The sequence below is a fragment of the Arvicola amphibius genome, chromosome 6 (assembly GCF_903992535.2).
Source record: "Arvicola amphibius chromosome 6, mArvAmp1.2, whole genome shotgun sequence".
In the NCBI taxonomy this organism is placed as follows: Eukaryota; Metazoa; Chordata; class Mammalia; order Rodentia; family Cricetidae; genus Arvicola; species Arvicola amphibius.
In genome coordinates, this window is record NC_052052.2 from 37,865,459 (window position 1) to 37,879,093 (window position 13,635).

General features: G+C 39.4%; 1 protein-coding gene across 1 annotated transcript in view; it reads left to right on the top strand.

Moving 5' to 3' along the window:
- Positions 1 to 9,496: 9,496 nt before the first annotated feature.
- The window catches only part of Elavl4 (ELAV like RNA binding protein 4), an 83,548-nt gene continuing 79,409 nt past the window's right edge, over positions 9,497 to 13,635 (top strand). The window contains exon 1 of the mRNA XM_038333699.1: positions 9,497 to 9,604. Within this exon, the coding sequence (XP_038189627.1) occupies positions 9,497 to 9,604 (108 nt within the window). The remainder of the gene's footprint in view (positions 9,605 to 13,635) is intronic.

Below are 13,635 nucleotides of genomic sequence, written 5' to 3' on the forward strand. Positions count from 1 at the left end.
TTAGAAGCTTTGTCCAGGAAAATTTGTAGTTGTTAATTTATTTAATCATTGCTTATTGTGAATTAGATATGAGCCTCATCCTCCAAGAACTCAAACTTTTTAAAATGTTTTTTCTTTTCTTTTTTGTGTATTCATTTTTTAAATTTTCTATTCGTTTTACATGCCAGCCACAGTTCCCGTTCCCATCCCTCCTCCCACTTGCCCCACCCACCCCCATCCACTCCTCCAAAAGGTGAGGCCTAACTCAAGCTTAATAGGAGAGACAAATATGCAAAACAAGACCACACGTTTACACGTGTTTGTGTTAGCAAACAACGTCCTATGAATTTACGTGGTGGACTAGAGATCTGCGGAGCATACTTGCAGAGCGCTCATGAAAATGTCAAGAAGACTTGGGTTCTGTGACCCTTTCTCCACTGACTGTGTAACCTTGGACAAGCACACAGAATCATGGGGTTTATTTTATTCTCCATATCAATATCTATTCAACCTATCTATCTATATATCTGTCTATCTAAAACTATCTTAACCTTTGACAATTAATATATCTCCCAATCATTCTTCACTTAAAGAAACACAGGATATAATAAACCATGGACACACTCAGACTGATAATCCAAATTTCATGAGTGCCCAAAGAAAATTTGGAAGATAAATTATTTTGACACTGTCCTGGATTGCTATCACCTGCTTATTCTTGCCTTCAGTTTTGGTGAACCCTCATCTACAAGCTACAGTGGCCTTTCTAAGATTACAGTCTAACCATGCTTTTCCCTTGTTTTCAGTTCGCTTGTTGATCAGTACAGTGTTATTTAGAACGAGCCAGATTGTTTTCCCCACTTATCACTGAGTTAATCAGAGTAAACCAGGAACTGTGAGGCTGCTGGTCAGCATTAAGTGACTGAACCTTACTCTTCCCCTGACAGAATTTTATTTAGTTATTTTTATATTGGGAATTTTCATAAAATGTTGTAAAATTAAAATGAAAATAAACTGGTCAGGCAATGGTGGCACACTCCTTTAATCCCAGCACTTGAGAAGCAGAGGCATGTGGATCTCTGTGAGTTCCAGGCCAGCCTGGTCTACAGAATGAGTTCTAGGACAGTCAGGAATACACCAAGAAACCCTGTCTCAAAAAGACAAAAAAAAAAAAAAAGTAAAGGAAAAGAAAGAAAAGAAAAGAAACCTTCTAGATTTATAAAAGGGCTGATACTCTTGCACTGGAGCCATCCACTCCCCTTTTTGCCTAAATTATTTATACATATATATAAAGCACGGTAGATATGTGTTCATGTATTTACATATGTACAACTATGTGATTGTTTCATACTGAATATTTAGAAGACACCATTAACTGGACCCACATAAAGCTGGGTGTGGTAGCACATCCCTGAAATCCCAGAGAATCTATGGTAAAATGGAAAGTGGAGACAAGAGAGTCTCTAGGAGCTCATAGTACACAGCAGATAAAGACAACAAAGAAAGAACACTATTTTATACAAGCTGAAGAGCAAGGCCCAACATCTAAGCTTGTCCACTGTCCCCAGTGTGCATGCCTCATGACTGAGCATACATACACTTGCACATGCACAAGTGCATGCGCATGCACACACACAAACACACACACACACACACACACACACACACACGGTGATATACACACACAAAGATTTTGAGGTCAACTTTACCTAAATTTTTGTTTAGTTAAAACCTCCTTATTTACAGACACTGTGTCTTAGCGCTAAGATTTCAAGTGTCATCCAGTTCTTTTCTTTAATCTGTTCCAGAAGATTGTGATCCAGTGAGAAGTGATTTTCCTAAGTTCACAGAATCACTAATGGCAGAGACAGTCTGTTCTTGAGGTTTCCTGGCCCCTTCCTGTATTCTCCCTACTGTGAATTAAAATGGATCCTACTTTCATAAAGATTCGTTGAACAGCTACTGTCATGAAGGACATTACTTTCGACATGTTTTTCTCTACACTTGGAAATGCATAAAGTTTGTGTTGGGTCGACAGCTCAGCCAGGCTGTCTACTGTTACTACATGAGAGATGTAATAGAAGAATCCATCTTTTAGCTCCCTGTGTCTTGGAATTGGCACACAGAGGTTGCATGGTCCGATTTAATGATACACTTCGGAAGATGAAGCAATCTGCTGAGGCTGTGTGCTAAGCAGGCATGTGTTTTATTTCTGTCTCAAAGTACCCATGTACTAGCAGACAATAACAAATTTCAAACCAGAGTTTGTACTTTACTTAAATAATGAAACCTTAAGAGTTTCAAAAGCCTTGAACAGGTTAGGAGCTTTAATGCTATGCATGACATATGTGACACACATTTAGAGTCACAGGATTATTTTTGAGGACTAGGAAGACTTTTTGAAAGCTTTCTCACTTCACTGGCAATGTACAAAAAAATCAAATGTGATGGGTATTTGATCACCCTACACTCCATTTTATGTATCAGGCAAAGTAAGTATCAAATAATGAAATCAATAAGTTCCAATTTGGAGCTAAGTTGATATGTTTTTATGTTTTATCTTTATTGTACACAGAACCTTGGGTTCCATCTAACATTGTAAAATCCTAATATAGGCTTTTAACATAGTGGGTTTAAGTATTTGTTCTTCTCAGGACTGGTGTAATGGTGGATAGCTAAATAGTGATATCTATATCAATGATATTTTTAAAGAATTATATATAACCATATTTCTGTAGGAGCCCAAGGTTAATGGTAATTTTATTTTTTTAAATCATGTACCTAAGAATAATTTCAAAGTAGGACCCGGGCTTTTCCAGAGACTGGATGTTTGTAAAAGGCCAGCATTATTTTGGTTACTAATAATATCTCATGGTGAAAACTTATGTAAAAATCTGTAGCAAACAATGCTGGAGTGTTGTAATGCTAAAACTTCTGCTAAAAGACTTACATAAAAATACTCATCTTCATTAAAGATGTGATCGTTTTCAAGGAGGTATTTTGAACTCGAGGCTGCTGTTGCTAAGGGGTTGCTAAGGCAAATGAGCTACTCAGCACTAATGTGCAGCTTTACTCTTCTGCCTAGAAAGAGTAAAATCCCTCAGCTTCAGAGTCAGAGAGGGAGGAAGAAGAGTCAAGTGGAGGGGCACCTCTTCCAGCAGTTGTCTAGTGTCTCTCTTGTTTCTTGCTCTTCCTTCCCTCTCAAGGAGAAAGGAAGCAACCTCTTTGAATGTACAGAAGCTGTGCAGGTAAACTAGGCCACTTAGCCGGGCAGGGTTCTCTAAAAGCAGACTGGATTTGGCTAAGGCATAAGAGAAGTGCATGCTATTGAAAGAAAAACAGCCGTGGGTTGCTGATCTAATACATTTGCTGGTGACCAGCCTCAGCAAATGTTTCTTGGTTTGTTTGTTTGTTTCTAATAACCCAACAGTAAGAATGAGTCAATAAAGAGAACGGTGCATTAGTGCATAAAGTACCAAATAATTGTGCCCTAAGCATTTTTGTTCAAAAGTTTGTCTAAAATATTTGCAATCAATACTTTATGTTCTTTTATTGAGTGCCCACTATATCCCAAGTACTGATTTTCTATCTTCTGGGGTTATTCGGAAATAACATACAATTTATACCATGAAATCTCACAGTATAGTGTAAAAATAACAATGGACTGTAATTCATTGAATACAGTCTGTAATAGAATTGTTGAAATATTATAGAGGCTTGGGATTATGTTCACAGTTCATTTTTTATAAATACATTTATAAAATATTTTGAGTGGTAAATGCCTTTGGGTTTTAGTAAACATCCAAAGATCAGGTACTTTTTGATCTAATTCCAGTGATCAGAAAGCATAAGTACAACACAACAGTGGGCAATGCTGACGCTCTTAAATTCATAGGTCAGCATCTATCATCACCTGGTGGCAGAATATTGAAATTGCAGGCCAAGTTTAGGCATGAGTACTTTTTGGTGGTGCCAGTTGTTGCTGCTATCTATACAAGTTGGGAGATGTCAAAGACATTACTCAATGTGAGTTTTTAAGTACAAAATAATACTTAAGTTTATTTAAGCCTATACTTTTAAATATAAAAGTACTATGTCTATATTATAATAAAATCATGTGGACTGATTTGGAAGCACGTATTAAATATGAAACCTAAATTTGCTTCTTAATAGTCATATTATCCTAAAAAAATCATTTAAATGTCCTGATCATTTTTTCTTTATTTGAAATCTCAAGAGTTGTGAGATTGACATTTATAGGCAAAGCGCTTTATGCAATGTTTGACACATTGTAGGCACGCCATGATTTTTAATTATTGTTCCTTTTACAACAGTACTTACTAAATAAAGGTCCTTGCATTCATCATCACACAATATTCCTCTGTTTATAATTTAGAAATAGGAGATGTTAGAATGGACCCAGGATTCCTTGAAAGGGGTATTAGCTAGACTGATCTGGCTGTTAATACCATTTTCCAACTCTCTTCCACTACTTTTGTTCTGAAACAAAATATTCTAACTTTACTGGCCAACTTCTATCATTCTTAAAAAACTTAACCCAAAATGTAGCTTCTCCAGTGTCTACTGTCTTTTCCCATTCTCCCTTATATTGGGAGGATTCACACATGCAAATGACAGTTCTTCATCAGCTGGACTTCAAATTCCTTAAGGTGGGGAATGAAATTTGTAAACATTTTTGGATTTCACATTAAGAATTTAGCATGAAACTTTCCCCACGGGGCTAAGTAAATGTTTCTCTACATCAAGTATTTTTCAATAGAACTGGAAGAGTCCATTCAAACCTTTGTTAGTGATTATTGTGTTACTATTCTCCAATTGTCTGAAGATCTTTTTTACCACCTAGTCTTCAACAAGGTTAACTTCTCTTAAAGCTATTACTAATTTATTCATTATTCACATTCCTTATATTAGTAATAAAAGACTGTCATGAAGGATGCTGTCTCCACCAAGCCTTGTTTTAACCCTGGCAACAAACTTTAAGTATTGTGCCCATTTTACAAATGAGGAAGCTAAGACTTATGAAGTCAGGATATCTTTTTTTATCCTCCGAGGATCATCTGTTCAGAGAACCCTACTCGGATTGAATGAAATAGGCTTGGAAATAGTACATATATGACTATACATCTTCATTTATTCTCTATACATGTGTGCTGTCCACAAACGAGAACATAGAAGTTAATTCAACCAATGATCATTGAGGAAAAAGAGGTGGGCTTGGGAGCACAGCCATTTGCCCTTTAGGAATCTTTGCCTTCCCAACTTACAGCCCTAGTAGAGATAGAATAAAATGATAGTAAAATGAGACATCTGGAGGCCATCCCTAGCTAAAACCATGTTACAAACAAATCTGTTGGCCTTTTCAGTTGAGACGAATTAATCATGCCTTCCACCCTCCCTTTCCTTTGTCTTCTTACCTTGCTCATCTTTTTCATTCATTCAACATTTTTTGTACTAAGCATGTTGTTCTATGTTGTACAGGAGGAAAGATTTTGCTTTTAAATACAGAAGACCTCTTTCTGTGTGATACGATATTCTGTGATGTGCGTGTCGGGTACCTAATATATTGTTTCGTGTATGATAAACTTCTAGTACAAAATTGCATATTTCACTCTCATTTTATGAACCTATTATCTGCTTCCCCTTCCCTCTCTGCTTTCATCCCCTTCCTCGGTCTTCTCTTTTTGCTAAACTGGAAACTTCCTTGCCTTTTTATAACATCTACTCCATTATTGGAAATTACAGAATTATAAATGAGCCTAGATATTTTATAACACATTGAATTATTTTCAGAACTGAATTAAGTGAATTAAGCATTATATCCTTCAAGGGTCTAATAGCTACTCCAGATTTCATTGCTTAATGTACTTAATTTTTAACTTATTTAGACGAGGATTTTGTTGCCTTGTTTTTATTTTCTTTTTAGTAGAGCTCTTTTGAACTAATATAAGAAGGTCTCAAATCCCATAATGCAGGGGTCTCCCAGAATTCCCATGTCTTTTCGCACTGGCCCTGCAGTGTTGCCATGTGCTGTGAGGAAGAACATACCAGAAAAAAGTCCACACTGTTGCCACACTTAAGTTATGTCCTTTTCAGAAAACTTTCTAAATATATCAGTGTTCTTATCCATTACATTTCTTTTCCAGAGAGGCTATTTCTTGAAGAGTGTAGTTCAAGGCAAACTTGAAAGGGCAAACATACATTGACTCTGGAAAGAAGCCTACATTCAGATGCCACTCAAGCAGGAGTTTGGGAAAGTGGGAGAGGGTGTATGAATCTATTCTGGTCAGTTTACCTGCACAGGTGAACTCTCAGCAGCTCAGGTAGACCAGATATCCATTCTTCATGTGTCCCCTACATAGTAGCACTTTCCCACAGATAGAGTAGATATGCTACTTAGGAAGGAGAAAGGCATCAACCAGTCAGGTCATATATCTCTGAGAGAACATTCCACAGTGAATTTCTAATCCTTTTGCAGACTCTGTGTCAGCCTGGTGCATCTTTCTTTCCTTGGCAATATGTGTCCACTTTCCAATAAAACTGATTTAATGTTTCTACAGAAAAAAAAAAAAAAAGAAGACAAAGCCCAGCATCATGATTCAACAAAGGAAAACTAAGCTTTCGATTTTATCAAAGCTTTTAAACATAGTATCTCATTGTCTAAGCAGACTGATTATATTGTTTGTAAAAAAAAAAAATCAACAGTTTCGATAATTTTTTTGAAAGGGGAGAAGATGAAAAGAAACCGATCCCCGGGAAAACGTCAGGTTGCAGTCACGGATGATGCTATTTAAATGGTGTACCATAATCATATTAGGGCAGAGCACATGGAATTCTGGATTTCTGCATGACAGTGAAGAAGAACCAGCAATTATCCGTGTGTGTGTGTGTGTGTGTGTGTGTGTGTGTGTGTGTGTGTGTGTGTGTCCTACATTCTCTCTCCATTTTGCTAATTCAATTGAAAAGCAAGAAGAGGTAATCCGGACAGCCAGAACAGGAGGACAAGGTCCACAGCTGTGCTCGGGGGCTGGTGTGGAGAGAGACGCAGACTGACTTGGAGTTTTGTGTGTTGCATGTGAATGCTCTGGACTGCCCTAATCGACTGAAAATGAGCCAGCCACAGTCATATGGAACAGGTCCGTTTACCACATCTCTTGGTCGCCTGGCAGATGGTAGACCGTCAATGGGTGGTATTGATTGGCTGGATTTGCCTTAGGGTAACAAGACTATGGATCCTTAAAACCCCGCTTCATCTTATTTTCCTTTGTGCTACAACATACAGTCGTGGTTTTCTCTTTTCCATGCCCCAAAGCCCTGACCCCTAGCATTCCCTTTTTCTTTTTTCAAATCTAAAGTCTTCCTTGGTAATCAAGTTAAAAAGGTTACCTTGAGATAAACACTCTTTAAATTATCACCAAGGCAAGAAAACTTGAGAATATTTTATTTACTAGACTGATTACATTTTAATGTTTGAAGAAAGTGACATTTTTTAATTAGTGTTTAAGACATATGGTGAGTGTACAAATTAGCTTATTTCATACAACCAGAATTTGATGAGAGCAACTCCTCCTTCTCACTCCCCAGTTAAAAATTGTCACTTGAAACTTAATATATGCAAGGAGGTTAAATGCTATTAAATGATGCAGACTTGACTTAAAGATAAAAGAGACAGTCACTATCTTGTGCAGCTAAATGCTGGCTGGACAGACTGGAAAAATACTAGAATTGGCATCTGTGTCTCCAGAGATGTGGAAGTTCAGAGCTTTAATATCGTCCAGCCAAGAAAAACAAAAATGCCAGGTATACGTGCATGTGTGTGTGCTTGCGTGTGTGTGTGTGTGTGTGTGTGTGTGTGTGTGTGTGTGTGTTGGTTTCTGCATTAGATGCATGGGAGAGTAAAGCAGCATGTGCATGCTTTGTTACTAGTAAAAATGTAAAACCTTTCTTAAGATGTTGCCGTGTAATGATGTGACTCTGCATCTCTTCACTACACCCCTCACTTGGAGATTTCAACCTAGGGCATTCTCTTTATTCTTGGCAGAAGATCAGGTTAATTGAATAGAGTGGTACAAAGAAGATGCCAAGTTAGGTACACCTCCAAAATCATGTCCAGTAAAAATGTTCCTCTTTAATGCAGATCTTAAGGGGAAAGAACAGCTCTGAGGAGAGACAAGTGTCTGGTTTGAGCCTGTGGTTGTTTATAACTGGTCATATGATCACATTAAAAAAAAAAAAAAAAGACATGGTTAAGTTTTGGTTTTGCCTTTTGTGTTTTTGGTGCCTTTACTTTTAAGCTTTTGGCTGTTTATATCAATAGAGACCATGTCCAATAAACTCAGAAGGAAAGTTACACCTTTAGCTCTTGTCTCCAATTTGTGTGTTTATCTGCATAACATACATGCATCTGAATCCAATGCTCATCCTGTGTGAATATTTCTCTTGTTGTAAAAAGAAATCATTTTCATGGAGTTTTTTAAGTTCTCCTTTTCTTGGGGTGGATTGTGTTTTCCTCCTTTATCACTGGCAGAATGAAACAAGTCTTGTTTCTGCCTCTTACTAAAACTGTGAGGCAGTATTTTGTTCTGTTCGGTTTTGTTCCCTTGCTTTAAATCAAGAGGAAAATTTTTATTTACTTAGACATAATACAGTAGAGACAATCTTGCCTGTTAGGATATTGCTATTTCTCATGTCACATCCTATAACTAAAAGCAATTCCGAGGAGAAAGCATGCACGCAAACACACACACACACACGCACACGCACACGCACACGCACGCACAGTCTTTTAAGACGGTTTGTTTCAATCTGTGCACTCTACCCACCTGGTGGTTATATAGTGAACTGTTACTTTAAAGAGTAGTTTAAACACCAGCCATGTTTGGGGCAGGCTGCTCTTGCAAAGAGAGCAGTGCATATTACAGGAGGCTACAGTGGGAGAGATAAGGGGAAAATTCAGCTCACTGACTAGAGGTTTTAATGTGCGAACTCTGGGGAAATAATATATTGACTGTTCCGTGGTGCGCAAGAAAATTGAAGAACCCTTTGCAGACGGAGTGCTTTGCAAAGGATTCTATCTGTTTCTCTTAAAACAAAATCTGTGGCAAGATGTTTGAAATCAGCAGGACGCTTAATGCTGCTTTGTTAAATAATGAGGTAATATTTTGTCACTTTTTTCTGGGCAGCATCTGTTTTTATCCCCCCTCCTCTTCATTTTCCCCCCTATGTTTATGAAGGGTTCTTTTCTCTTCTTTTTCCTTTCTTTTTTATCCTCCCCGCCCCCTTTCGTAGAAGTCTAGGAAATATAATTCATGCTTCTTTTTCTGTTCCTTGTTTCCCGTGCTTTTAGAGAATTTGGTTGTCTATCTTTTTTTTCTGTTTCCTAGCCCATTGTGCCACGTAAGGCTTCTCCACTGCGCGGAGTAGGTAGTTATTAACGCTGAATTGGCTTCTGGTACAGTCCATCTGGACGCTGTGTGGGAAAGCTGGCTGCCGGCGACTGATGCTGAGCTATCTGCAGCCTTTGGGATGTGTGCATGGTGGCGAGGGGCTGACTGATATGAGATTACTGATTACTTCTTTTAATGAGTCAAGAAACTGCTCATTTATGGTAAGAGGGGCACTTCGGCGCAGCCAGCCCCACAGCGCTGGGCTACCGTTTTAGGTTGCCTTAGCTGCTTGAGAGAGACAAGTTTCTTTCTGTGGTGGTGGATTGTAGCAGAAAAGGAAAAAAAGAATCATGCATGACTGGGAGACTCGCCTGCCTGGTTCTTAAGATAATATATTGAGAATCTGTTGCTTTACAAATGCCACACCACTTGTGAAGCGGTCAGCCCCTCACACTGAGAGATGAATGCTACTATGGGAAATGCGATAATAAGGTTGACTTTTCCCAACAATAGGATTCTGCCTTTATCTTTAGAGAAAAGGCCTCTGAGGACATTTGTGCATTTTGTTTGAGGATTCCTTTGAAAGACTTTAGAGTGGAGGGTTTTGCAGAAGTAATCAATATACAAAATTAATGGGTATTTTTTTTTTTTTAGCCTAGCGAGACCAGGTAATTGTTTATGGGTATCATGGACAGTTACTATTTTGGAAAGGTGGCCGGAATGTTTTGGAGTTACCTAATGTTAATTTATGGCTCAGTCAGTGTACCAAAGTTAGTTTGGATGAGAAAAAAGGAGGTGCTAAAATTTTTACCTTTTATAACCTGTGTAGAAATATCGAGTGAATGTTTTGTTCCAAGAGAGCTGTTTTTATTTGTGTGGCTATAGCGTGGTGTCAACATAGTCTTCCCAATATTTTCGTGCTGGTGTGCTTACACTCAAGAGTGCTTTGGCTGCTGATGTGGGACATGTAGACCTAGCCCATCTATGTATGTCGAGCTGTTTGGAGCATTGAACCTGGGATTTCATCCTTCGAGTGCAGTGCAGCAAGTACTACAGCACCAGTTTGACTCATGGGGTTCGTCACGCAGGTGCCGAGGAAGTCATTTTAAAGTTGACTTCATTCACTGTCCTTCTACCAGAAGGGCCCAGCAGAGCGCCACATTTCCACCCCTCTTCATCGTGGACCTTCATTTCTAATAGCTGGGCTTATTTATATTTAAGCAAAAGGATTTATGTAATGTATCTGACACACTGTTTAGTGGTGTTTCTGTTTTTCAATAGAGTGTGTATACGTATGCTTGTTGAATGTGTTCATGAAGCGATGTTTTGAAGATAATTGTTTCCACCTTTTTAAAAGGTGGGGGGGGGGGGGTTCTAGTTGTTTTTCACAAACTACTCTTGGACTCTGAAGCCCAGAACTACACCATATTAGACCCATCGCTCCACTGCCCCTAGTCCAGCTCACTGTCAGCTTCTGGCAAAGATTAAAACCTGTGTTAAATATTTGTGACCTCTGTACATTTATTGATAAACAAGTTAATTAAACTGTGACTTAGGGGTGTCAGCCTTCTTCATAGATGTGAGACATAAAGGTCTCAGGTAACCCACTTATAAACCCAGGCCAAAACTCCTGAAGCATGGTGGTCCAGCATTTAGAACCTGTGTCACATAAGCAGGCAGACTGTATACATCACTACACACTTGCTAAATGTCTCTTTGTACATCTTTTTAGAGGCCAGGGGGCGGGGGAGGTAGGGAGGAAAAAGACAAAGTCTTTTGTTAAGTAGAACAAGATGAACGGTCTGTACAGGTAATAAAATGAGGCCATTTTATTCCAGAGCCATGTTTTGCCCTCACCTCAGTAGAAAAAGCAAAAGGGAATATGTTTTCATCGATTTTTAAAAATTCAGAGCATGCCCCTATCCAAGTTGAAAAGTAAATTCATTTAAATAAATCATTCATCATTCTCTGTTTTGGAAAGCTCAGACAGAAGGCAGAAAGGGAGAGCCTGGCAGCTGCCTCCTCCCTCCAGCTTTTATTATTATTATTATTATTATTATTAAATAGTTTTCTGAGACAAACTTATGTGAACCTAATTCACTGAGAAGTTTAATCCCAAACTTGCATGCTTTTGAAATGTTGGTCATGTTAGCTGCATAAAGAAGTACTGCTTACAGAAAGCCAGCAATTCTGGGAAATAATAAAGTTAAAATGTGGAAGTATTAGCACATTAAAGTGCTTTTGTTGTATCTTTAAGCCTTGAGGCAGATCATTAAATATGCATTTCGCTAGAAAGCAACTGTCAAGAAAGATAAGGTGGTTGAAAATATTCCCCACCGAACAAGCCCTCTATCAGAGGGATGGGCTCCCGTGTTCCCCGCCAGGACCGGGAAGGAAGGACACTCCCACTGGGAAGGTTTGCAGTCCTCCAGTGACCTGCAGTTGTAACAGTACTTTTCGAGCTGGAAGGAGGTAAAAGGTAAAAAATACAAGTATGCCTGTTGTTGCTTCAACCGGGCTTTAATTACCAGACACAAGAAGCAGTTCAGAAATCTGGTCTCTGTTGTTGTAGAGGTCACCAAATCATTAACATCGTCAATCTGGCAGTAGCTAATTTAAATAGCACCTGATGTTGCAACGCCTCCCTTCGTTTCCCCAGCCAATCAGATTCTGGCTTCAGCTGACAGATGGTCCCATAAATGGATGTAAAAAGGGGAAGCTTCGAGCCAATTTCAGCAAGGCTCTGTTCAGTTGTTCTTATCTACATCCTAGAATCAGGGGTTTCAGCTCACTGCGCCTTTTCTTCCTTTTTTTTTTCCCTTTCTTTCCCACCCCACCCCCTCCTAATAATTGCTTTACTTTACAATCATCCACACTGTGTTTTGTGGACCTTTAATAGATATATATATATAAAGCAATAGTGTCATTTTTAGATATATTCTGAAACCTTTGCAAATTTTAAGAGAAGAGTCGAAGCGCTGCAAGACCCAATATTTGCCAATAAGAATGGTTATGGTAGGTATGACTAGATGTATAATCTGTTGTTCGTGTTGCTAGAGGGAAGACAAGCATCTATACCTTGGCCAGTCTTAGGCTTGCACGAGAGTTTAGTTCTTTGCTGCTGTCTGGTTCCTACATTTACTCTATCTTTTGTGTAGCGTGCGGGTAGGTCCTTTTATTGCAAAGCAGTGGGGAGCGAGATTGTCATTTTTAACAGGTCGTTGTCAGTTTTCCCTTTCACGGGAAAGCAGAGGGTGGGGATGGGCTGAAATAATTGCTGGTTTGTTGAAAGAGATTCTATTACTTGAGCCCATCATGAGGGGGTGGCAGGGGCTTTCTTTTTGTAAGAGAGAAGAGGTTTGTCTACATGCCTGGGTTTTGTGGGGCTTAGGGTGTATGCTGCAGGGTTAGCAACCTCTCCATTTCTGTGCTGGAAATGTAAACCTCGAGAGGCAGCCCCTGGATGCCGAACGTTGAGATGGGCAGTTGCGTTTCAGGGACTGCGCAGTCAAAACGGCAAAGAGGGTGATTTATTTGGGCTTCAGTAAACGCTGCATCTTGTATTTCAAAGAGTTTCCTGTCATGACCTCATAAAAAGAGGAGGCGGCTTGTATGTGTAGCGGTGCCTGGCGTGTTGAGTTGTTGCTTCCTTCTCTGGGCAGCAGCTCTGTAAGAAGGGAATGTCAGCTTTTACATAACGCTCCTTTCCGCTTTTGACACACTGTGTGAGGGTCCATCTTCTTCTGATCACAGATGGAGTGGGATGGCTTGAAGATGGTAAGTGGAAAGAGAAGGCAGCTTGGAGGCTCCAGCCGTGTGTGTGTGTGTGTGTGTGTGTGTGTGTGTGTGTGTGTGTGTGTGTAAGGATGGTGGACTGCATCGTAAATCACTGTTCTGATCGTGTGTCTGTGTGAGTGTGTGCGTGTGTGTATTAGTATTTCTTTTTCTGAAATCCACAATCTGCCTCCAAGTATAATGGCATTGCATGCATACAAGGCACGTACTGCCTTTTCCATCAAACATATTTTAGGCAAGCAAGGTTGGTGCCTTTTTTTTTGACAATCACAATGTCACTGTCACCGTTGGCTGGCGTTGTCCACCACCTCTGTGAGCCTTCAGCCGAATTACACGACTGCTAAAGTTAAAGGCACATTTCTTCTTCAGTCTCGTGCTAGGAGTGATGGGGAAGGCTGGGAGTGAGGGGTGGAGGAGGTGAGATTCAGTACCAGCAGATTGCAATTGTGAAGCAGGA